We start from the raw sequence: 23,745 nt of genomic DNA on the forward strand, positions 1-23,745 counted from the left end.
CTAAGATTTTGCTCGCTTAGCTGAATATTGTCAGGTTCAATGGTTAACTAATTAGGGATTTTTTTTGGGGGGTGGGGGTTCTTTTGTAAAGGTGCTCCGAATTTCATTTGTTGGGACTACAACTTCCTGCTCAGAAAGTTTAATTGTAGCTTCTTTATATTACTTAGAAATTTAAAGGAAAGAAAAAGCTATGATCTGTCTGTGTACTTGAAACAGTTTAGATTCAGTAGCTCCTAATGGAAGGGAATGCACTTTTTGCACTGACTTTTTTTTTTTTTTATAGATTTCCTTCAAATTCTCCACTCAAAACTGTGCCAAGTCGACATCCACTGTGGAAAAAGAATAGCAATGAAAATGTTTCTAAAGAGCGAGAGAACCTTTTTAAACTGACACCCTTCTCCAAAAAGATTCCAAAAAAGCATGGCCTTTCTGCATCAAAGGTAATAAACATTTTATGATGGTGTTCTTATCTATCTCTTATTTTTAGGTGGTTCAATACTTTCCATGTTATCTTTCATTCTGCAGTAGCACTACCTACTTGTGAGAGATTTTACCTTTTTGGGAGTAATTTTTGAAAGCTGTGCATAAACTGTTCATCTTGTATGCAGAAGACGGCTCTTTTATAAAATATGCATGGAAGTTCCTCTGGATCTGCCTGATTTGGGTGACTCTAACCACCAATGAGAGTCTCCTTGGTTAGGGAGCGCACTGCATAGGCAGAGTGGCAAATGAGTTTGGTTCCTCCTGGTCCTTGATTACAAAGGGGGACCTGGCAGAGGCAGACCAGGAGCAGGTCTGTGTGGGGATTGGCTGGCTTCCAAAGGTATGTTGCAGGAGGGTGAGGGAAGGAGCCTCTGGACACGACCTGAAAAGGGGAGCTGGGGCTGTAGGAGGGGAGCCAACTAGAGCTGAAGTGAAGGCAGAGAGGTGCTGGGCCCATTAGAGGAGGGAATGGAAGGGAGAGAGGTGCTGGACCTGTTGGGGGGAAGGTGGAGCTGGACTGAAGGGAGAGGGGGGGATCCTGGAGGGAAGGCAGAGAGGTGCTGGACCCAAGGAAAGGGGGCTGGCTCACTAACTGGTGCTGAAGGGATAGAGCTACTAGACCCATAGGAGGAGAGCTGAGGGAAGGGAGAAATGTGCTGGACCAGCAGGTGAAGGGGGTGGCTGGAGGTGGACCCATAGGAGTGGGAGCTGGAGGGAGGGGAAGCTGGAGCTGGAGGGGAAAGAGCAAGCAGGAGCTGGAGGGAAGAGAGATGCGTTGTACCCACAGGAATGGGGGCAGATGCTGAAGGAATGTGTTGGAGCTGCAGGAGTGGGCCTGGAGCTAGAAGCAAGGGAGGGGATAGGTGCTGGCTCTGAGGGGGGATGAAGGCAAGAGAAAGAGAGATGCTGAACTAAGAGGATGAAGGAAGAGGAAGTGAAATACTGAACACTGCAGAAGGAGGGAAGAAAGAGACACGCAGAGGAAGGTATACAAAAACGAGGAAAATAATAGGCATGGGGAAGAGAATAGGGAAAGGGACACAGACGCTGTATGTGGATGGTATGTAGACAGAGGGGCAATGCCAGACATGGGAGGGGTTATATGGAACCAAGGGAAGGTGCTAGACTTGGGAGAGAAATAAGAACACAGAGAGATACTGGACTTGGGGAGCATGGGGACATAAAGGAGTGATGTTGGACACAGGGAGAGGTGTTAGGGATGTAGAATGGTGATGATAAAAGTGGGAAGATGGACGCAGGGGAGATGCTGGACAGGGAAGTATCGGGGACACAGAGAAGGGAAAGATACACTGAGAAGGAAGATGGCAGCTGGTTTTACTGTGCTGCCTTTATTTCTTGAAGGGGTTGAATATTTAGGAGAATGTTGGGCTTGAGGCAGCCAGTCCTTTATAGTCCCAATTTCTTCTTTCTCACACACACACTATATATATATATACACACACACACACACACACACCTATTCCCACGGCTTTGTGCACTGCAGCACTCAGGGAGCCGGCCTGAAAACACATTGATCCTACCGAGGACTGGCAGCTACAGAACAATCTCTTGGGCCCGATGGAGGTGTCGGCCCTGTGGACCGGCAGAAAATTTCTGCAGACTGGCACTGGTCCACGGACCAGCAGTTAAAGAACTCTGTGGTAGATTATGTAGGCCCTGAAAGTGTGTTTGTGCCTATAAAATTGTGGGGTTTTTTTTTTTTAATAAGACAATTCATGCCTTGCTGAACATCACAATAGAACATTCTCTTTATATTTGGGAGTAAAATGTTCTTAGGGTATTGGTTATTTTCTATAAAGTTCTGATTGACAATTTAGTTCAAATATAACCCAATTTCTACATAATTATTTGTAGGAGAACATAGAGTACATGGACATTGACAGAAAAGAGGAAAGTGAGCAGAATGCACAATATAGGGATGTGAGCCAAGAAGATGTGGAAGAAATCTGGAGAAACATTATTTTGATCCAGTAAGTCTTCACTGAATTTGAACTCTTATGGGCCAGAGTGTGTTTATTTGAAACATTTTAAATGTAATAAGCTTCAATGTAAATAGTCTTGTAAAACTTCTATAGAATTTTTTTCAAAGTCAAATTCAAACACCTTAAAAGGAATGATTAGCCAGAGCACTTTTTTTTTTTTTTAAATTCTTTATTAAATTTTCAGTTCTTACAAAAGTGCAATATAGCTTACTTGTCATACATCTAAAATTAAGCACTTATAAGCTATCAGAAACAGTTCATCAGCATATTAAAAAACCCCTCCCTTCCTCTACCTCAAGAAAATTCATAAATCAGAAGATCATTTAAGTATATACCTCCCTCCCCTGGATGTGCCTTTATTACAACAAATAATTTAAACTATAATAATTCTACAAAAGACATCAATGGGCCCCAAATTAATTTAAAAATTTTTGTGTTCCCTGACAAGTCAGCATTTGCTTTTTCATATTTATACAATAAACATAAATTTGCCCACCAGAACGTAAAGCTAAGAAGGTCCCAATTTTTCCAGTTGCACGTGATCAATTGTACAGCTGTACCTGTCATAATTAAGAAAAGTCGCCTTTTATATTTATCTAAGGGATCCCTTACATGCAACACAGTTCCACAAATTACTACCTCATAAGTTATAGGGATCTCAGAGCACTTTTTTTTAAATGCATTAATTGTTTAATGATGTTTAAAAAAAAAAAATTAACAGGGTTAATGCAGCCAGGCCTGCCTACCTTCCTTCCCAGTCATGGCATTTTTCATCTGAATGATAGTCTTCTGCCTGACTTCACATCCGGTGGAGTGCACCAGAAATGATATGTCGGAGGAACGTTGGCTTAGAGCCATATTGAGAGCTACCTCTGCCATTGCTGCCACTGCCCCCACTCCCAAGAGCCACCCTTGCCATCACTGTCAGCACTCCAGAGAGCTGCTTTGCTGCCACTGCTCACCCCCCAGAGAGCCCCCCTTGCTGCTGCTCTCCGCCACTTGCTTCTACCTGTTGCTGCCCACCACCTGACGCTTCTGCCCTTGTCCACTATATCCCCCCTCCATCCCTTTTCCCTTTAACCTTTCATAGCTTGCCGGCAGTATTAGTGATTAAAGTAGAGCACTGCCGACAGGCTAGCCTGGTCCAGTCTCTCGCGGTCTCTTCAATCTCTGCTACACTGAAGTTACATCTCTGCTACACAGGAAGTTACATCAGCTGTTCTGGTGTAGCAGGGACTAGAGAGACTAGAGCTGGCAGCGTTCTGCTTTAATCGCTAGCACTGCTGGCAGGCTATGAAAGATTAGAGAAAAGGAGGAGATGGAGACAGGATCATGGGAAGGAGGAGTGTGTGTGATATATATATTCAGCTAGGGGGAGAGGGAGGGATCGGAGATGTCCAACTACAGGGGGTTGAGAAAGAAAGAGTGAAATACTTCTCCTATATATTAAATTAAATATATATTGCATTATACAGGAGAAAATGTGAGGGGGTGCTCTATATGAATAATTGCATGATTAAAAATTTTAATCACAATTAATTGTGTGATTTAAAATGTTTAACTGATGTTCAGCCCTAGTAAATATCCATTATTGATCAGGCCTTTGAGGTATCATGCTGAAAAATCCAGTCATTCCATAATATTGTTGGTGAGAGGAGACTCTTGGAAGGAATTATGAGAGGATTCACGGGGTAGAGGGAATAAAAGACAGGGAGCTAGAGATGGAAGAGGGGGAGGAAGAAGAGGATAATAGCCAGGAGAGAGAGATCTCTATCACACCACAAACCAAATTCTTCCTTTCCCTATCACTGAATTGCTGTTTCAGAATAAACTATTCCAATTTCCCGCAAACTTTTTGACGCTATGGCATATTAAACTCAGTGCCACAGCTGGAGAGCATCCAAAAGTGCGTGCACGTCAACTCGATGATGTCGCACATATGAGTGATGTCATCACGTTGACATCTTCATATGCATGGAGGCCCTCCAGCAGAGGCCCTGAACTTATTTCTTCACCGGTAGGGGTTACTGACGGAGGAGAGGTGCCGGCTCCAGCTGACAGCTTACAAGGACGTGCCTCTTGCCACAAGAGGCATATTCTGTAAGCAGGCAGCAGGTGCCAGCGCCTCATGGCACACCTGGAATCTGCTGCGGCACACGGTTTGCGATATACTGAGTTATTCAAATGCATGTGTAAGGTTTTAAAACTACTTTAAACTTCTTCTTTTTTTTTTTTTATAATTCTTTATTCATTTTAAAACTTTCATCAAGTGTTCAAAAATTGCAACACAATAACATAGATTTAACCACTTGTAAATCTTATCATTATAACTTATAGTTGTAAATATAACCCTCCCTCTCCCATCCTGAAATCCTGAAAAATTACTACTTTAAACTTCTTAATGTAAAAATAAGTTGTAATATCAGAAAAATCTGCAGCCCATTTTCGTATTTAATTTTTGCTGCAAAATTCACTTCTTGAATTACTGCAGGAAATTAGACTGTGATGTTAACCCTTTGTGTGTTTTCTTCTAGTATGCAGAAGATTTTAGGTCTACCATCACTGGATGAAGTTTTGGATCCTGCACAAATAAATCCTTGCTATATAATGTATAGTATGACACACACAAGTAAACATGGAGTTGTCACACTGCAGAATAAATCAGGTTAGTTTTTTCAGTGTTCAATATATGTTTTGCTAGATTTTCAAATGGTGTAAACAAAGGCAAACACTAAGTATAAATGAAACACCTTAAACCCCTAATATCAAAACAGATGCCAGTCATATTTCACCAATGATATAGTATAAAATAGTTATTCAAAACCATCAATTAATGGAAGACCTTGGTCCCTGTTAGGGTAAAAACATTGAGTCTTTAATCCAATTGTAGTTACCTTTAAAGGTTGTATGAATAGCGCTTCTGCTTCTTATGAGGCACTAGATCCAAGGGGACTGCATATGAACAGTGTACATGAGTGATTCCCCTGTGGTCAGGACAAGAAAGCACTTCTAGTGAATACTGGAAGAACAGAAAAAATGACTTGTGATTGTTTCTTTGTAATCAACTGCTGTGACACACGTACATTTGGGTTTCTCCCAGGTATTTGTGACCTTGATTGGCCACTGTAGAAACAGGATATTAGGCTAGATGGACCATTAGTCTGACCCAGTATAGCTCCTATTATGTTCTTATGTACATGCACACGCTTACATGTGCTCCACATATACATGTTGGACTACTGCAACTCTTTATACATCTGCTTGAGCAAGGGTAATTTAAAGAGGTTGCAATTAGTCGAAAATATGGCGGCCAAATTGATCTTTGGAAAAAAAGAAGTTTGATCATGCTTCCCCATTATTGAATTATGTGAACAGCGTGTCTAATTAATAATGAGAGAGTATATAATCTGGTACTTCGAAAGTAGTCCAACTATGACTACCTCTTAATCCCCCTCACATATATTGTTAGTCACCTAGGCCCTCAGAAATGCCACCAGGATACTCAAATATATTTCATAGTATCTGGCTTTATACATTTGATCTTCACTGGGTCTCATATTGATTTTTAATATTGAATCTGGTTATATTTTTCAAATTAATAAATATATTTTTTTTTGTAAATCTTTATTCATTTTCAAAAAATTTCAACAAGTGAACAATAAATATTCATAAAATACATTAATTAATCACTTGACAATCTTTCGTCGATAATAAATATTTTATAATTTATATATTTAATGCTTTGTGGCTTATATGACACTTAGCTTTAGAATGGTCGGGTTCTAAGGGATACAAAAGCCAACATGTTTCACCCCAAGGGTTTCTTCAGGGTTATTATCCCTACAACGAAAAAAACCCCATTAATAAAATTTATCATTTTATAAATCAAGGTTTTCGCAGTATCCTTATCATCCAAATTAATATCAAAGACTCTTAAATATGATTCTCACCTTTGTGAAGTTAATCATCTACATCGCAACCACCAAGTTCCTGTTGAAAGCACTCCATTGGTTTTCAATTCATCTTAGAATTAAATTTAAGTGCGCTAGTATAATTTTTAAAATTATACATGGTTTTTTTCACATCATTAGTTATTTAACTCCTTACGGCCTATAAGATCAAAATAGTCTCATATGTTTAAACTCTCGTTCCCTTCCGTTAAGAGTGTTAAATCTATGGGATATATTTCTCAATCTTTTGTTTATATTTTTGTGACTATCTGGAATGAACTTCCTTATGAGATTAGATCACTTAACTCTCTTCATCTGTTTAGGAAATCCCTGAAAACTTATCTTTTCCAACAGTCTCTGGTTGATTGCAAAAATCGAATCATTTTCTTAGTATCGAGGTGGGCCAATTTATTTGGACTCCTTTTTCATCTCTAACGTTCTTCTTTTACACTAATTATGTAAACTGGCAATGATTCGGTATATAAACCTAAGGATTGGATTGGATTGGAGAGATAACAGCTGCTGTTATTGGAGCTTAAGCTCTCTCTCCAGCAGTATACTTTGTTGTTAAATTTATAATAATCCATTATTTTGATTTTGTTTTAACAATTGCATAGAGGTCTCCTAAGGGCCCCCGGCCCTAACACACCTTTCCTCATACCTTCTTCAACATGTTCCATCACAGCTTGATAAGAACTTGTAGAGCCTCCTTCACATTTTAAGTATTCAGAACCAGAAATATGAAGTGAAGGTCTGTGTCAGCTGGCAAAGCCCAGTCAACCGGCCCCTAATTTCAGGATTGCTACCAGTTGCTCTTTGGTAGAATCAGCTAGACTATTTGATATCCTCAAATATTTGTCCTAATTTTATTAATCTATAAACCATGAAGTAAAGTGTTTTCTGTAGCTGAAAATGTGATATGTACGGAATGTGATGGGTGTTGCACTGAGATCACTAGCTTCATATACGCCAAAGAAAATTTTAATTGTATAAGCAGTAAAGCTTTGTTATTTGGTGCGTGGCTGGCAATAGACATTGTAATCTTAAATACTGGAAAAGTGTATATTTTTTTAAGCAACTCTGTAGTTGGAACTAATTAGCTATATATGTGACTGGAAATATGAAACTAGTAGTCATAGGAGCCAGCTCTGTGGGTGACGTAGGGGTCCTTTTACAAATGCGTGGTTGTGGTTTAACGCGCGGAATACCGCGCTAGTACCTAACGCCTCCATTGATGAGGTGTTAGGATTTTAGGCTGCCACGGGGGTTAGCACATGATGAAATGTCCAATGCGCTAACCCCCGTAGCGCGCCTTGATAAAATGAGCCCTTAATTTTTATTGGGTTTAGCATCCCCAATAATTTTGGAAAAGCTGGCTCCTATGTTAGTAGTTGTGCAATTACTTTATTAAGTTTGAAGTCTTTACTCTTTGGAAGATGTCTATGAAATGCTATTGAAGGAAAAAGAAAATAATGTAATAGTAAGTATATCTGAGAAGTAGGGGCGAAAACGTCTGCTTACCGTATTTTCACGCATATAACGCGCGCGTTATACGCGTTTTTACCTACCGCGCATACCCCTCGCGCGTTATATGCGTGAGCGCGGTATACAAAAGTTTTAAAACATAGTTCCCACCCCGCCCGTTGCCCGATTCACCCCCCCAGCAGGACCGCTCGCACCCCCACCCCGAACGACCGCTCGCACGCGCTCCCACCCGCATCCATGATCGGAGCAAGAGGGAGCCCAAGCCCTCTTGCTCGGCCGACTCCCCGACGTCCGATACATCCCCCCCCCCCCGGCAGGACCACTCGCACCCCCACCCCGAAGGACCGCCGACTTCCCGACAATATCGGGCCAGAAGGGAGCCCAAACCCTCCTGGCCACGGCGACCCCCTAACCCCACCCCGCACTACATTACGGGCAGGAGGGATCCCAGGCCCCCCTCCCCTCGACGCAACCCCCCCCCCCCCCCACCGACCGCCCCCCCCCAAGACCCTCCGCCCGCCCCCCCCAGCCGACCCGCGACCCCCCTGGCGACCCCCCCACCCCCCTTCCCCGTACCTTTGGTAGTTGGCCGGACAGACGGGAGCCAAACCTGCCTGTCCGGCAGGCAGCCAACGAAGGAATGAGGCCGGATTGGCCCATCCATCCTAAAGCTCCGCCTACTGGTGGGGCCTAAGGCGCGTGGGCCAATCAGAATAGGCCCTGGAGCCTTAGGTCCCACCTGGGGGCGCGGCCTGAGGCACATGGGCCCAACCCGACCATGTGCCTCAGGCCGCGCCCCCAGGTGGGACCTAAGGCTCCAGGGCCTATTCTGATTGGCCCACGCGCCTTAGGCCCCACCAGTAGGCGGAGCTTTAGGATGGATGGGCCAATCCGGCCTCATTCCTTCGTTGGCTGCCTGCCGGACAGGCGGGTTTGGCTCCCGTCTGTCCGGCCAACTACCAAAGGTACGGGGAAGGGGGGTGTGGGGGTCGCGGGTCAGCTGGGGGGGCGGTCGGAGGTTCTTGGGGGGGGCGGTCGTTGGGGGGGAGGGGGGTTTGCGTCGAGGGCAGGAGGGCCTGGGATCCCTCCTGCCCGTAATGTAGTGCGGGGTGGGGTTAGGGGGTCGCCGTGGCCAGGAGGGTTTGGGCTCCCTTCTGGCCCAACTACCAAAGGTACGGGGAAGGGGGGTGGGGGGGTCGTGAGGGTCGCCAGGGGGGTCGCGGGTCGGCTGGGGGGGCGGTCGGAGGTTCTTGGGGGGGCGGTCGTTGGGGGGAGGGGGGTTTGCGTCGAGGGCAGGAGGGCCTGGGATCCCTCCTGCCCGTAATGTAGTGCGGGGTGGGGTTAGGGGGTCGCCGTGGCCAAGAGGATTTGGGCTCCCTCCTGGCCCGATATTGTTGGGGAGTCGGCGGTCCTTCGGGGGGAGGGATGTATCGGACGTCGGGGGGGGGGGCATCAGGCTTTCAGGATGGGGACAGACCTTCAAGGGGGGACAGTGCACGGAAGTCAGGGGGGGGTGAACGGAGAGTCGGGACAGCGCACAGAAAGTCAGGGCGGGCGAAAGGAGCGTCGGGCAGCATGCGCGGTATACCCGTGAGCGCGGTATACCAAAGTTTTTGTACATATCATCGTGATTTCTGCGCGCTATACCCGTGTGCGCGTTTTATACGGGTGCGCGTTATTTGCGTGAAAATACGGTATATCAAATTTTAAATTTAGTGCAGGTTTTTTTATACTATAAAATTGAGACCATTTTAGTTGTTGGTGCAATATTTACCTTTTTTAATGTGAATTACATTTATCCTAATTTACTTATTATAAAAATGGAATCGTTTTAAATGGGATATCTGTCAAGTTAATTTTTAACATGGAACATAATTATTCAGTGATGAAAAGATAGATGCCATTCAAAATTTTAAGAAGCCAGACAAGTTCTCTTTCTAAATTTTATTCTTTATTCTTGTTTTTATTACTTCTTATTGTATTTAATTTTTACACTTGGGTATATACTACTTTGAATTGGACCTACCCTCAAAATGCAGTTTATAAACTGTGTGCATTTTTCTTTGTGTAGCTTATTTAGATTTCTTGTTTTGCTTTATTTTATCTTTACTACTACTTCTAGCTTATTCCTATTCTTGTTCCAACTACTTCCTCTCCCAGACATACTCTTTAATTCAGGCGGCATGGTAGGGCTTTTGTGAATCAAGAATTGTTTTTGACATGTCTTTGCTCTGATTGCCAAAAAGGAGCTATTTCACCATACTCTTCTGAACTAGCAGGGTTATATCAGGTCACACCTGCATGTTCATCTCCTTCAGCAGCTCCAGGCTGACACATCTTCAATACAGCATAACAAAGACTATGGGGTCTTTTTACTAAGGTACACTAATGATTAGTGATAAATAGGCATCTCAGCATGCACTGATCGTTAACATGTACTAAATGGGTTAGTGCACCTTAGTAAAAGGACCCCTGTATTTGGGGAAGTGTCAGATGAAATTTTAATTGCCTGGATGCCCGGGAGTTTTCCAGCTTTTAATATAACCTATTCAGATTATTTCACTTATTGTTGATTTACTGCTTCAATATTAAGAAATCTGAAAATTTTGTTGTTTCCCTATAGATGATCTTCCTCATTGGGTTTTATCTGCTATGAAGTGCCTAGCAAATTGTAAGTGTTGTGTAAAATTTAATTCAGATATGTACTTAAGTGGGGCATTTTATTAGTTTTTCTGCATGTAAAACTGGCTTTATGTCCAGAAAAAGGTTTGGTTTTAAAAATAAAATAATGGTGCTGTTTACACTCATTGGTATATGTTCCAACAAAATCACAGGTTGTGAATACCGAGAGTTTGGTTTAAGCAGATGTGATGTTGAGATGTATGTGCCTTTATTTATTTTTATATTTTTAATACACAGGTGCACATGCAAAGTACATGTAAATGTTTATGCTGGTATTTGCATGCTATTGGAGCTTGTTCTGGAAGCCTATTTTACTAAGGGACCCTTTTACTAAAGCTTAGCACACATGAAATGTTGCACCTATGGGCTATGGTACACTCACTTCATAATAATGTATATTAGCACATGCTAAGATTTAGTAAAAAGGCCCCCTAAATAGGTTCCTTTTTGGTACTTGGGTATAGGAGTCATTTTATAAAATTACCCCTTCTGTATTTAAATTGAATTTTTAAATTCTGTGAATTGTAGACTTTACTAATTCTATGTTCCAATTTGTAAAATTGAGCCATAAGAAATAAAGCTCATTCCTGGTTTAATCCTAATCTGAACAGCATATACATTAGAACTATTTTTTTTTTTATTCTATTCCTCTAGCTTGTTGTATTGTGGAAATACAATGTACAGTGCAATTATATCATTTACTTTTAGTATAGCAGGCTAGATTTCTTTAAAGATAAGCATCTTCAATAGTCATACTAATTGGTGTAACTTATAACATTCCATGTTCTAGAATTTTCCTAAAATTCACATAGCTAGGTGGCATTAAGATGTTGGCATGAAATTTTCTCCTCTTTTTGTCTCTTGCCAGGTAATAAATAAATGCTAATTTGAGCTGTTTTCCTTGTCCAGTTATTTGTTTCCATGGCTTTAGTCCACTCATTTATTTTTGTTTTTGTGTCTTATTGGGTATTTTTCAGTAGAAAATAGCAAGCAGGCATACAAAGGACAGAAAAGCTCTCACAGAGCTCAGATCTATGCTCCTACATGCTGTGGTCTCCTCAGTTGGTTTTTTTCCACTCTACCAAATGGGGATGAAACAAAGATTTCTTGAGGTGATGTCTTAAAGAGTATTTTAGTTTCTTGGATCATGGGATGATTTTCCAAAAGCTGCTGAGCAGAGATAGTGCCCATCTATCAAAAAAGAGAAGAAGTGGTTTCAGCAGCAGACTGGCTAACATACTAAAGAGAGCTTTAAACTAGATTCTGTTACACACAGTGACAAGTCCTGACAATAGATGTGTGACGCAATGGTTAGAGCTACAGCCTCAGCACCCTGAGGTTGTAGGTTCAAATCCCATGCTGCTCCTTATGACCCTAGGCAAGTCAGATAATCCCCCCCATTGCCCCAGGTACATTCGATAGAGTGTGAGCCCACCAGGAAAGATAGGAAAAAATACTTGAGTATCTGAATATACACCACATAACCTAAGTGGTATATAAATACTATAAATAAATAAAATTCCATACTTGCAAGTTGACTGCAGGAGAATGAAATCTACATTTCTCAGCTCCGCCTCCTCTAGGGCTCTGGAGCCCCCTACAGTTTTTTCCTTATGCAAGCAAGTTGGGAAGGATATTTCTGATCTACTCTGATTATTTTTTGGGGTTTTCCATCTAAGTTTGAGGCTTTTGGTGCTGGAGTGGACCCCTGGTGACCCTGGAGACAGCTCTGCCTGGGAGAGGATGCAAACTCTGTGTCATAAGTCTGTAGCTGGCAAGATAACCTTTGGGTTCCTGTCCAGTCGGCCTGCTTTGAACGTTTTGAGCTCAGGATTTGTTTCCTTTGAAGATAGCTTGCATCATGATTCATCAGGTGCTTGAGCGCAGGTTGTTTGGTCCTGGTTTCAGTCCAGCAGGATTTAATGGGTGCCAACTGCATAAATTCCTCCTTTCCGCTCATATGTGGATCCACAGGGGTTGAGGTCTCGGTCAAATTTTTTGTCTGACTGGTAGCCTGAAGATTTCAACATGTGGGCTTGGATTGCTCAGTGAGGTAGTGTCCTCTCCAATTCCTAACTTCTGCAGCAGGATATCCTAGCACTCACACAGTAAGTACTTCCTATACAAGTCTATGGGAAAATCAAAGGGGGGGGAGTCTAAATTCAGTGGTTTTAAAGTTTTCTGGGGCTGTATTTAAGGTCCCCTACCTACAAAATCACCTTCCCAGAATTCTTATGACCCTTGGGTGGATTTTCCTGGTCCATTTTTTTTGTCACAACCACATTTTAGCAGCGGCCATCTTGGATTTTCTTGATTTTAATAAAAAGCCTCCATCTGCCTCCAAAACCACCTGATTTGAATAAAAATCATTAGAGATAGACTTCTCTAGTAGAGATATCTCTATTTCATGCCAAATTTGTAATGGATGGCTGACTGAACAGCTGTCGTGTGCTGTGGGGCATGAGGGAGGGACGGGAGCTGTGGCCTTTGCCCCATCTGGCAACAGTAAGGCTGGGGGATCGCAAAAGACACTGTTTGAGAAAGGGAAGCCCTTTGGAGCCTGGGGAAAGAGTGAAGGTGAAGCACAGATAGTGCATGGACACTGCGGTGCCCAGGAAAAGACTTCAAGGCAGATGGACACCTCGGAGAGTCCTAGTCAGGGATTTATCCTGGACTTTGTAAGCTTGCTATGGAAAGCCTATTTAAACTGTCAGGAGTCTTCGTCGGCCGAGGAGGTGATGGTAGCTGCATAAGGGGCCATAGTCTCTCCAAGTACACCTGTGACAGCAGAGATTGCTGAAAAAGAGCCAGAGTACCAGTTTGATAATGACTGGAAAGACTAGAGGTCAAACTCTATGCTGTTGCTGTCTCAAAGCAAGACTTCTCTCCTGGGAGAGTCTGAATCTCTGGCAGAGGCTAGAAGCCAGGAGATATTAGTTCCTCTTGATCAAGTGGAAGATCCTATGGTGCACTGCCTGTTCAAAACGTCAGCGTTACTAAAACTTATTCCAGAGGCACTGAGGGAATTAAATCTGGAACCGCTTCAGGAAGCTGCAGCGCAGTGCTTGATTGAGTGTTTTACAAGCGCTGACTTCATATTTCCTGTTGCATCCAGACCTTATTTCTTTAATTATGGAGCATTGGAAGGTCCTAGAGGGCTCCTTAAAGGAAGCTAAGACAATGACACATCTGTATCCCTTAGTTCCTGATTTTCAGCTATTATTCATCCAGCCATAAGGTGGCTCCCTGGTAGCACAAGTTGCTAAGTGTACTTCCCTCCTTAGTGAGGGGGGATCGTAATGAAAGATGCACAGGATCACAGAGTGGATGATGTAGTCAGGTGTCAGTTGAAACCCTAGTCTTGGGTTTTAAGATGACCTCAGCAGCCTTTTAAGCCTGTCATACCAGAGTCCGTAGGCTTTCTATCATGGACGATGAAGTGTGTCCCCAGCTGATTATGGCAGAGATTGACTATGTGACGGATGTTCTGTATGACATTATTAAAGCCCTAAGTAAGACCTTGGCTTGCTTCATCTCCACCCGCAGAATGCTTTGGACTAGGTAATAGGTGAGAGATTTGGCTTCTAAAGCCATCTTGAGCAGGTTCCACTTTACGGGACAGATGCTCTTTGGAAAAACCAAAGATGCTTCTGGATATCAGATCTTAAAGCTCTAGGGGGTCTGCTTGGAATAATTTTTGTTGCTCCACACAGTTTTGTCTCTGTCCAGAGCACTTGGCAGGGGTCCAGTCAGAGATTTGGCACCTCTAGGCATACATAGTCCTCTGGAAGCCTCCACAGCCTCCAGGAAGTCCCAATAACACCAGGACGGTAGCCAGCCTCCCATGGATAGGAGGAAGGCTAATGGAATCTGGGAGGCATGGGTGCGGATGAGTTCAGACCGATGGGTCCTGGACATCATTTGGGAAGGATACCGGCTCAAATTCAGCTATCAACTGAGGGATCATTTTGAGGATTCGATGACCAGAGAAGGCGGCCAAGGAGGCAGTACGATCAGTCACTGCAGCAGTTTCTGGAGTGTTTCTGGCAGCCTTAGATTTGACAGAGGCCTACCTCCATATGCTGATTTATCCAGAATGCACAAGATTCTTAAGATTCCACATTTTGGGGAGGCACTCTCAGTTCTCCATCCTACCCTTCAGGCTGGCAACAGTGCCTCGCACCTTCACCAAGATAATGGTATTGGCCTACCTCAGAAAGAGGGGAATTCAGGTGCACCCCTACTTGGATGATTGGCTGATTAGGGCCACATCCAAAAAGTGTCATTTAGAGCTGATGCAGAAACTGGAGTACCTGGGAGTATACTTCCTGAACCACGCAAACAAAAGCTGATGAGAGATCACAGATTTCTTGGCAGTCTGCTCCTACAGTGTGGCACTACCTCCATATTCTGGGCGACCATAGAGGTGGTTCCATGGGCAAGAGCGCACATGCATCTTCTCCAGCATGCCTTGTTGTTCACTGGTCCTCCCAGAAGGATACGTTCTAGAAACCTGCATGGTTGATAGAAGCCTGGCGGAGCTTGAGTTGGTGGCTGAGGCCAGAGTCCCTAGAAAAAAGATGTTCCACTCCAGATCTCTCTGATTCTTTTGACAACCAATGCCAGTCTCTGCAGCTAGGGAGGGCATTACCTAGGGCGCCCAGTCCAAAGCCGTTGAACTCCATCACTGAAGAAGTGATCCATAAACAGTTTCGAGTTGCAGGCCATTCGACTAGCCTTGCTGACTCTGGAGAAGTTACTGTAAGGCAAAGCGGTTCGTGTTTTCTCAGACAGTGCCATAGCTGTGGCTTATGTCGATCCATAGGGAGGCACCAGAAGTGCTCCTCTAAATCTGAAGGCCAAGTTGCTGTTCCAGTGGGCAGAGCACCAGCTACAAGTAATATCAGTGGCACATGTAGTGGGAGTAAACAATGTATAAATCGACTTATCTCAGCAGGAAAATTTACACCCAGGGGAGTGGTCACTGTACCAAAGGGCATTTGTCTGCATAGTAGGGCACTGGGGGCATCCAGTGATGGACCTCATGGTGTTGGTGGACAGCAAGAAAGCAGATTGACTTTTCAGCAGATTTGAGACAGGAAGCGAAGACCTAGATGCCCTGGTCCAGCCATGGTCAGCACAGGATCTATTGTACGTATTTCCCTCATGACCCATGAGAGGCCAAGTCATTTGTCAGATAGCAAGCCATCAAGGACTGGTAATCCTGATGGCTTCGGATTGGCTATGTCAGCTTTGGTACAGGGACTTGGTGCACCTTCAAAAGTACAAATGTCTCAGGCTACCAGTTCACGTGGTACAATTCCCTGAGAGAATCCAGAATGCTTTGGTCTTACAGCATAGCTCTTGAGCATGAAGCCCTAGTGCAGGAAAGCTATTTGGAGATGGTTATCACTACCCTCCTCAGGGCAAAGAAACCATCACAGCATATGCTAAGGCATGGAGATTGTTTCAAAAGTGGTGCGATAAGGATCAGGTAGATCTGTGTACGCACTAGTGTCAGTAGTGTTAGCTTTTCTGCAGGCCACTCTGGGAAAGGGGCTGGCAGTGGGGTCCCTTAAAATACAGGTGGCGAGTCTCTTGTGTTTTAGAGCCAGTATGGAAAAGGGGACCCTTGGCTTCGCATCCAGATGTTGGCAGATTCTTAAAGGGAGCAGTCAGATTGAGACCCCTGATAAGGCAGCTGTTTCCCTCATGGACCTTGAACATCATACTGAGGGGTCTCAGCAAGGCGCCATTCGAGGTGTTGTGGGAGGCATCTCTGTTGAATCTTAATGATGAAGACTTTCTTTTTAGTAGCCATCATCTCTGTGAATTGAGTCTCGGAGATACAAGCACCATCTTGCTGAGATCCATTTCTCAAAATTACAGAAGCAGGAGTCGCACTTCGAACCGTACCTTGGTTTTTACCAAAGTTGGTCTCTGCATTTCATATTAATCAAGAGGTCAGGTTACCCGCTTTTCAGTCCACGGGTTCCCAGAAGAGGGATGAAGTGTTGAAATTACTGGACATGAGAAGAGCTCTTTAATTCCTAGAAGTGACATATAACTTTTGTCTTTCTGATCATTTTTTTGTTCTGACAAATGCTTCTAGGAGAGGCAGGCCTACTTCAAAGGTGGCCATTTCTAGATGGATCCGTATGGCTATATCTTCACGTACATTGGCTGTGGGAAACAGCCTCTGATAGCTTTTGAGAGTGAACTTTACCAGAGATATGGTGTCTTCATGAGTGGCGGTATGGGCAGTTTTTCCTGAAAAAATTTATAGAGCAGCTACTTGGTTCACTCTTCACACGTTTACAAAGTTTTATAGGGTGGATGTAGGAGTGAGAGGAGATACTGATTTTGGATCTCATCTGTCGCGCCCTAGATGCAGGACACTGCTTTGGTACGTCACCTATTTCCAGGACTTGTATGCTTTTGTGTAATAGAAAGGAAGATTAGGTTCTTACCTTGATAATATTCTGCATAAGAGTCCTGACACCCAACCCTATCAGTCTGGGATTTGCCTGTGTGTTTTCTGGATCAGAATGCACAGTATCCACAGCTGAAGATTTTCTGTTGTCAGTCAGATATTACAAATCGTAATGTAAAAAAAAAACCCAAAGGAAAAGGAGAGAGAATGCATCAGTGAGAAAGATACTCTGAGCTCCATAAGGTTAATGCATGTTTTTGGTGGGTGGTTTTGGTTCGTTCACCCTAAGTGATTTAATGTGTGTAACCTTGTTTAATATTTCTTTAAAAGCAGAACAGAGCTGTATTTGCAGGAAGTCACCCCGTACTCCCTTCTTGTTTTCTGTGTGTTAGTGCTGTTCAATTAATTTGGTACTAACTGAAGTGGGCTCCACAACACTGGAGAAGGAGGTGGAGCTGAAAATGTAGATTCATCCTTTTGCAGTCAACTTGCAAGTATGGGATAATCACCTATTATCAGGACTGGTATGCTATGTTAACAGAAGATTATTGAGATAAGAACCTAATCTTCCCATTGTTGGGGCTGGGTGATCAAAACCCTCAGGTAAGTGAAGCATTAAATACTTCTACACAAATGGGGAGAAAAAAAGTCATACAGGCTGCTTTGGAGAAAAGGCAGGAGAGGGGAAGGTATGATAGATATTTAAATACCTACGTGGCATAAATATACATGAGGCAAGTCTTTCAGTTGAAAAGTGAGAGGGCACGGGATAAAGTTAAGAGACATAAGACTCGGGAGTAATCTAAGGAAATACTTTTTTACAGAAAGGGTGGTAGGTATGTGGAATAGTCTCTCGGTAGAGGTGGTAGAGATGGACTTTGTCTGAATTCAAGAAAGCATGGGACAGGCACGTGGGATCTCTTAGGGCGAGGAAGAGACAGTAGATTCTGTGTATGGGCACACTGGATAGGCCATTTGGCCTTTATCTGCCATCATGTTTCTGTGTTTCAGGTTGGTAATATGAGTTAGATAGTATATGTTGCAGGGATAGGTTATGATGAAAGGGATGGTGTGTTTTTGTTTTTTCTTTGTCACCTATTTTTCATCTGTTAGTGATCTTTCCTCCCCTGGTTTTTGTGTGTTATTTTCATTGCCAAGAAAAAACATTATTTACTTGTATATGGCATAATTTATGATGTTTCCTCATTTCTTGTAATTCCCTATCAAGTCTGATTTTCTTTTTAAATTGTATCAAACCTTATTTTTTTTTCTTATGTTTTGTTATCCTTTAAAGTGAACTAACATGACACCTACTCTATTTTATTCATTGCCATTTAATATAATATAAATTTTCTAAAGGATTCTACATCTGTGGTGTGCTATGCTGGAAGTATCTTCTCCCAAAAGAATAATTGTGTCAGTTAGACAACAGCAATTATAGGCAACCATGTGTATAAAATTTGTGTGTATGTTATGATGATAAATTCATTACCATTTTATGGTTGCTCTAGCTAATGACTTCATTATTTCATTTATGGAAGCATTTATTGGCAATAACATGTAGCAAAATATTTACATAGTATATTCCTAAATACAGCTTATTCTGGAATTCTTTTCAGGATTAATGTACATAATTACACGGTTGTCATATTGGTACTATTAGATTTGAATTGGATTACCTTATCAGAAACATTAGACTGGACAAAGTTGTTCTAACTTTGACAGTGTCCTTAAGTATGTGAAATGATTGCAGAAAAAGCTTATATTAAATACTTCTTATTCTTCACCATTTAGGGCCTAGAAATAATGACATGAGCCAACCAACATATGCTGGTTTTGAACGGGATGTATTCAGGACAATTGCAGATTATTTTCTTGGCCTTCCTGAACCATTGCTTACCTTTGAGTATTATGAACTTTTTGTGAATGTCTTAGGTATGTACATAATATTTTTGTTTTGACTCAGAAAACAGTATTTGAAAATTACTCAGTTGCTATAAATATATACTGCTTTATAGCCATTTACTGTTACTATACAAAAGCGTTATTTAGACTGCTTTCCAGAGGGAAGAAGATTTTAAGTTCTGTGTTTGAACAAATTTGTTCCTCTTCTCCCCCTCTCCAACAGTAACTTTTCTATTAGTGTCATGTCTACAACGGTGTTTTAGCATGTCAGGAATGACACATGAAGGGGAATTCTGTTAACATAAACGCAAGAGTCTACGTTAGGTGATCAATCAGTCTCGTGAACTGCTTTCAGAAGGATGTCAATCACATCTTTCATCTCCTCCTCCTTCACTACTGGAGTATAGTGCTCTCTTCAGTTTTTCCCTTCTGAAAGCAAACTGAGGGTGTGTTGATCTGCTATGTTCGGTTTTATTACTTCACAAAGACCCACAGACGCCAAACCCCCCCTCCAGAAACACCCCCTACACTATGTTCGGTTTTATTATATTTGGATATTTTTCTTCCGTTTGGTGCCAGGAGAACTCCATATTTGGGGCCACTCTGCTTAGGAGAGGACAAAGGCTCCGCAAGGGTGGGATGCAGCGTGAGGGGATGCAGCTCACAGGACAACCCCTAAGGTATACCTGAGGGGATGCAGCTCACAGGACAACCCCTAAGGTATACCTGATGAGCCTGCCTGCTTTGCCTGTTCCCCTGGGAGCCAGCTCACCTGATTTATTTGAGGTTTGAGCACAAGCTGTTTGGCTACTATGTAAATCCCATTGGTTTTCAGGGAGCCGACTGCTTTTTAATTTGCCCCCAAGGATTTGAGACAGAAAGTTTTCAGTCAGGCTGAAGCTTCATTGCAGCTCCTTCAGTTAGCACTGGATCTCAGCATGGCAAGCTATAGATCCTCCTCCTCATGGACTCAGTCTGATATACATCGACCACAAACTACAAAACCTTCAAGAAAGATATTAAAACCATACTCTTCAAAAAATACATAAAACCCATCTAGCACGACCAGTCCCTACCTTACCCCCTCCAACCTTCTTGATACCCTTAATACACTCTAATGTGCATCTAACTACCCAACAAAGTCCAAAATGCTACTATTTTATCCAATACTTATCACCTTAAGATCTCGACAACTCTTTGGTTCTTCTTAAGTAAATATTATGACATCGCTTATGCTATTCCTACAAACTTAATGTAATTCTTGATAACTTGATGTAATCCGCCTTGAACCGCAAGGCATTGGCGGAATAGAAATCACTAATGTAATGTAATGTAATACAAGTTGTGAGCTGGAACATGCAAATACCAGAAGCAGCTGGATAAAAGGCCCTCAACACCGCTCCGCACCAGGCCATCACCTCCAGTCCAGCCATTAGAGCCATCAGCCATGAAAATCCGAAGACACCAAACAGGACCCGCTCCATGTAGCAGCCTCCGTGACTCAGCCACACCAACAGAAAGAGGAGAGAACAGCCGGTACAGCCCACTGCGAACAGCCCTCTCGACCCAGTGCCAGGAGGAGACAGCCGGTGCAAGCAGCACCCAAGCCCGAGCCTCAACCATGGCCCTTGAAGAGGAAAGAAGCAAAGCCAGTAGGAAAGACCTTGGTAAAAGTAAGGTCTCACATCAGTGTAAAGTTTAACGGATACAGTTTAACGGTTGAAGTCCAAACTTCAATATTATATGTTAAACAGTTTCAAAATATAAAATAAAATTAAACCAAGGGAAAATATCAAATAAAAAAAATACAATAAAAGGAACAAAAGAAACCAAAATAAAACAATAAGTATGGAGGGCACTGTAGCCCACGTCCTAAACGGACGCCATCTTGGCAATATATCATGCCAGTTTTGAACTGGATTGTCGGCTGAGGAGTATCCATGTACCGGAAGCCACAGGGCCTGCGAGAGAGGGGCAGAAGCCTCAAGCTCAGCCTCCTCTGAGTCCTATAGTGCTGGGAAACCACAGGGGGTCCAAGTGGTAGGGAGACAATCCCTTCCGGAGCCCACAAACAGCGAAGGCATGAAATGCAAGTGCATGGATGATATGTGGCCCAAAAAAAGCCATTCTGAGGTCCTGCAGGGGTCTATGGGGCGGCCTGTTCAAGGATTTGCCCCTGAGTTTGTGAATCTCCTGTGGAAAGCTTATTTGATGGACCAGGGGATGCACAGTGCTGCCTGGGGCACGCTGGCATTGAACCAGAGAGATTCCTCTCTCCCTGACGCAGAGAAAAACGTCTCTCAGCCTAAGTGATCAAGCAAAGCAGGATTGGAGGTCAGACTCCATGCCTTTATTGTCCCAGGGCTCAGCTGCTTTCCTGGAGAATTCCAGTTCTCTGTCAGAGACCAGGAGTCAAGAGGCGATAGTTGTACCCGACCAGGGATAAAATCCATTGATGCAGCGGCTTTTCAAGTCTGCTACCGTCCCACATGTTATTACATATGCACTCAGAGAGTTAAAGTTGGAGCCCCAACAGCTATCCACCTCACAGTGCATGGTAATGAGTGGCTCAAATGCTCAGGCCATCTTTTTTCCTGCGCATCCGGACATCACCTTTCTGGTCACTGAGCAATGGAAGACTCCGGAAGGCTCCCTGAAGGTGGCTAAAACTATGTCCAAACTTAAACCTATGGCTCTGGCGTTTCAGCAGCTGTTTAGTCAGTCAAAGGTGGACTCCACAGTGGCTCAAATGACTAAACATACCTCCCTCCCTAATGAGGGGGGAGTGGTGTTTAAGGATGCACAAGATTGCAAGGTTCTTAAGAGGCAATTTGAAATGCTAGTTTTGGGGATCAAAACAGCAGCGGAAGCCTCTTTTGTGGCATATGCCTGCTATACCAGATTATGGCGGATTCCTACTGAGGAGGAGAACGTATGCCCTCAGCTGGTGCTGGAGGGGATGGATTATGTGGCAAATGCACTATATGACATTATCAGGGTCATGAGCAAGGTTTTGGCGTATGTCGTTTTGGCCCACAGGATGCTCTAGATTAGGCACTTTGAGTCGATATCTAGCTCAATTGCTGTTGGCTGAATTTCCAGCAGTGATCGATGCGCTATCAAGTTTACATGCAAATGATTTGCACAGAGGTGCAAATCATTTGAATGCAAACGTGAGCGATTGACACATGTGCCAGAGCCCTAACAGCAGTGATTCACCTGCTGTCTGCCTCAATAAGTACCAGTAAGTTGGACTTCTTGTTTCTTTGTCCAACCTCAAGAATGCGATCTGTGAATACTATGTTGTTCCATCCTAGGGGTCTATATACATGCCCCCCACACTGTTAGTGTAGACTGGGTTCTAATTGTTCACTTGTTTGTTCTGTTTTCCAAATATTTGATTGATTGATGTGCTGTTAACGGATATGAGCAGATCAGACACGTTTCTCATGGAATATCCTTGTACCCCTCTTCTGTGTCCTCTCCAGGAATGACTGTCTGCTTTGTTACACACTGAGGAATTGGAGGACAGCCCAGAGGTAAGAGGAGGAACAAAGGTATGCAAATGAAACTTCCTACAAGATTTCTCATGAGAAGGGATTAATTACTTTAAGGTTCAGGAATAGAGTGTGGGTTTACAAGAAAGATGATTAACAAGGTAAGAACCTAATCTTTCTATCCTGCTAAACCAGTCCAGACAAGTCGGTTTATGCTCCCTAACCAGCAGATGAAAGCAGAGACCACTGTTTTTCAGTGATGTCATCCCTAATGTAAGGAATAGTACAGCCCTAGAACTTACCATTATTCTCTTCCTCCTACAGATGATTGTTTGACAATCTCTCTAGGGATGTATTACATCTATTTGCTGACCAAGTTCACTACAAACTCCCCCCCCCCCCCAATTCTGCTGCTAACAAGGATTGACCATCAGAATTCTATAAAGTATAATGGTTAATTCAGCAAAGTTAAATTGGAGACAAGCAACAAGTATCAGAAGTCATATCTGCTAATGACAGACTCATTTTCTATCCCTTGATATTTGAGTGATCACAGAACCAAAACATTATGACCCATTGGTGATAGCAGTGCAGTCAGGGATGTCTTCATGCTCTCTGATGTCGCTCCTTCTGTCTCTTTGTATGCAAATCTATTATTCATGTTCACTGTGCTAATCTTGAAAACCTAACTGGCTAGATGTACTCAATGAAAAACTTTGAAAAATATGATCTTGCTTTCTACCAACTTGTGGTTCAGATTTTCAAAGTGACACCAGATTAGAGAGGATGCCAAGCTAGTAGGAGTTAAAGAACTATCCTGCTAGTTTAGCATGGGGAGCTTTTCATGAATATTGGAGGGGAAGTGGGGTTGAATGTTTTTGAGGCGTGGTGATGGGGTTATGTTTCTGGAGGGGGAGGGGGATGGGGATGGTGGAGGTTAGAACTTTTTAATGGGAGTCTGAGAATAATAATATGGCCTTTCCCATTAGTTGTGAATCATAAGAACATAAGAAGTTGCCCCCGCTGAGTCAGACCAGAGGTCCATCTTGCTCAGCGGTCCACTCCCGCGGCGGCCCATCAGGCCTAGTGCCTGAACAGTGGTCCCTGATTAATTTTGTAACTTACCTCTAATCCTATCCCTATAATCTACCTCTACTCTTATCTGTACCCCTCAATCCCTTTGTCTTCCAAGTACCTATCCAAAGCTTCTTTGAACCCCTGTAGCGTGCTCCTGTTTATCACATCCTCTGGTAGTGCGTTCCATGTATCCACCACCCTCTGTGTGAAAAAGAACTTCCTGGCGTTTG

At 43.2% G+C, this 23,745-nt stretch overlaps 1 protein-coding gene across 3 annotated transcripts in view; it reads left to right on the top strand.

Moving 5' to 3' along the window:
- DEPDC1 (DEP domain containing 1) overlaps positions 1-23,745 on the top strand; it is a 73,109-nt gene that overhangs the window by 16,408 nt on the left and 32,956 nt on the right. For all 3 annotated transcript variants that reach the window (XM_033917212.1, XM_033917214.1, XM_033917213.1), the window contains exons 3-7: positions 284-440; positions 2,359-2,474; positions 5,021-5,151; positions 10,545-10,592; positions 18,831-18,971. In XM_033917212.1, the coding sequence (XP_033773103.1) occupies positions 284-440; positions 2,359-2,474; positions 5,021-5,151; positions 10,545-10,592; positions 18,831-18,971 (593 nt within the window). The remainder of the gene's footprint in view (positions 1-283; positions 441-2,358; positions 2,475-5,020; positions 5,152-10,544; positions 10,593-18,830; positions 18,972-23,745) is intronic.

This window comes from Geotrypetes seraphini, chromosome 12 (genome assembly GCF_902459505.1).
Source record: "Geotrypetes seraphini chromosome 12, aGeoSer1.1, whole genome shotgun sequence".
Lineage (NCBI taxonomy): Eukaryota > Metazoa > Chordata > Amphibia > Gymnophiona > Dermophiidae > Geotrypetes > Geotrypetes seraphini.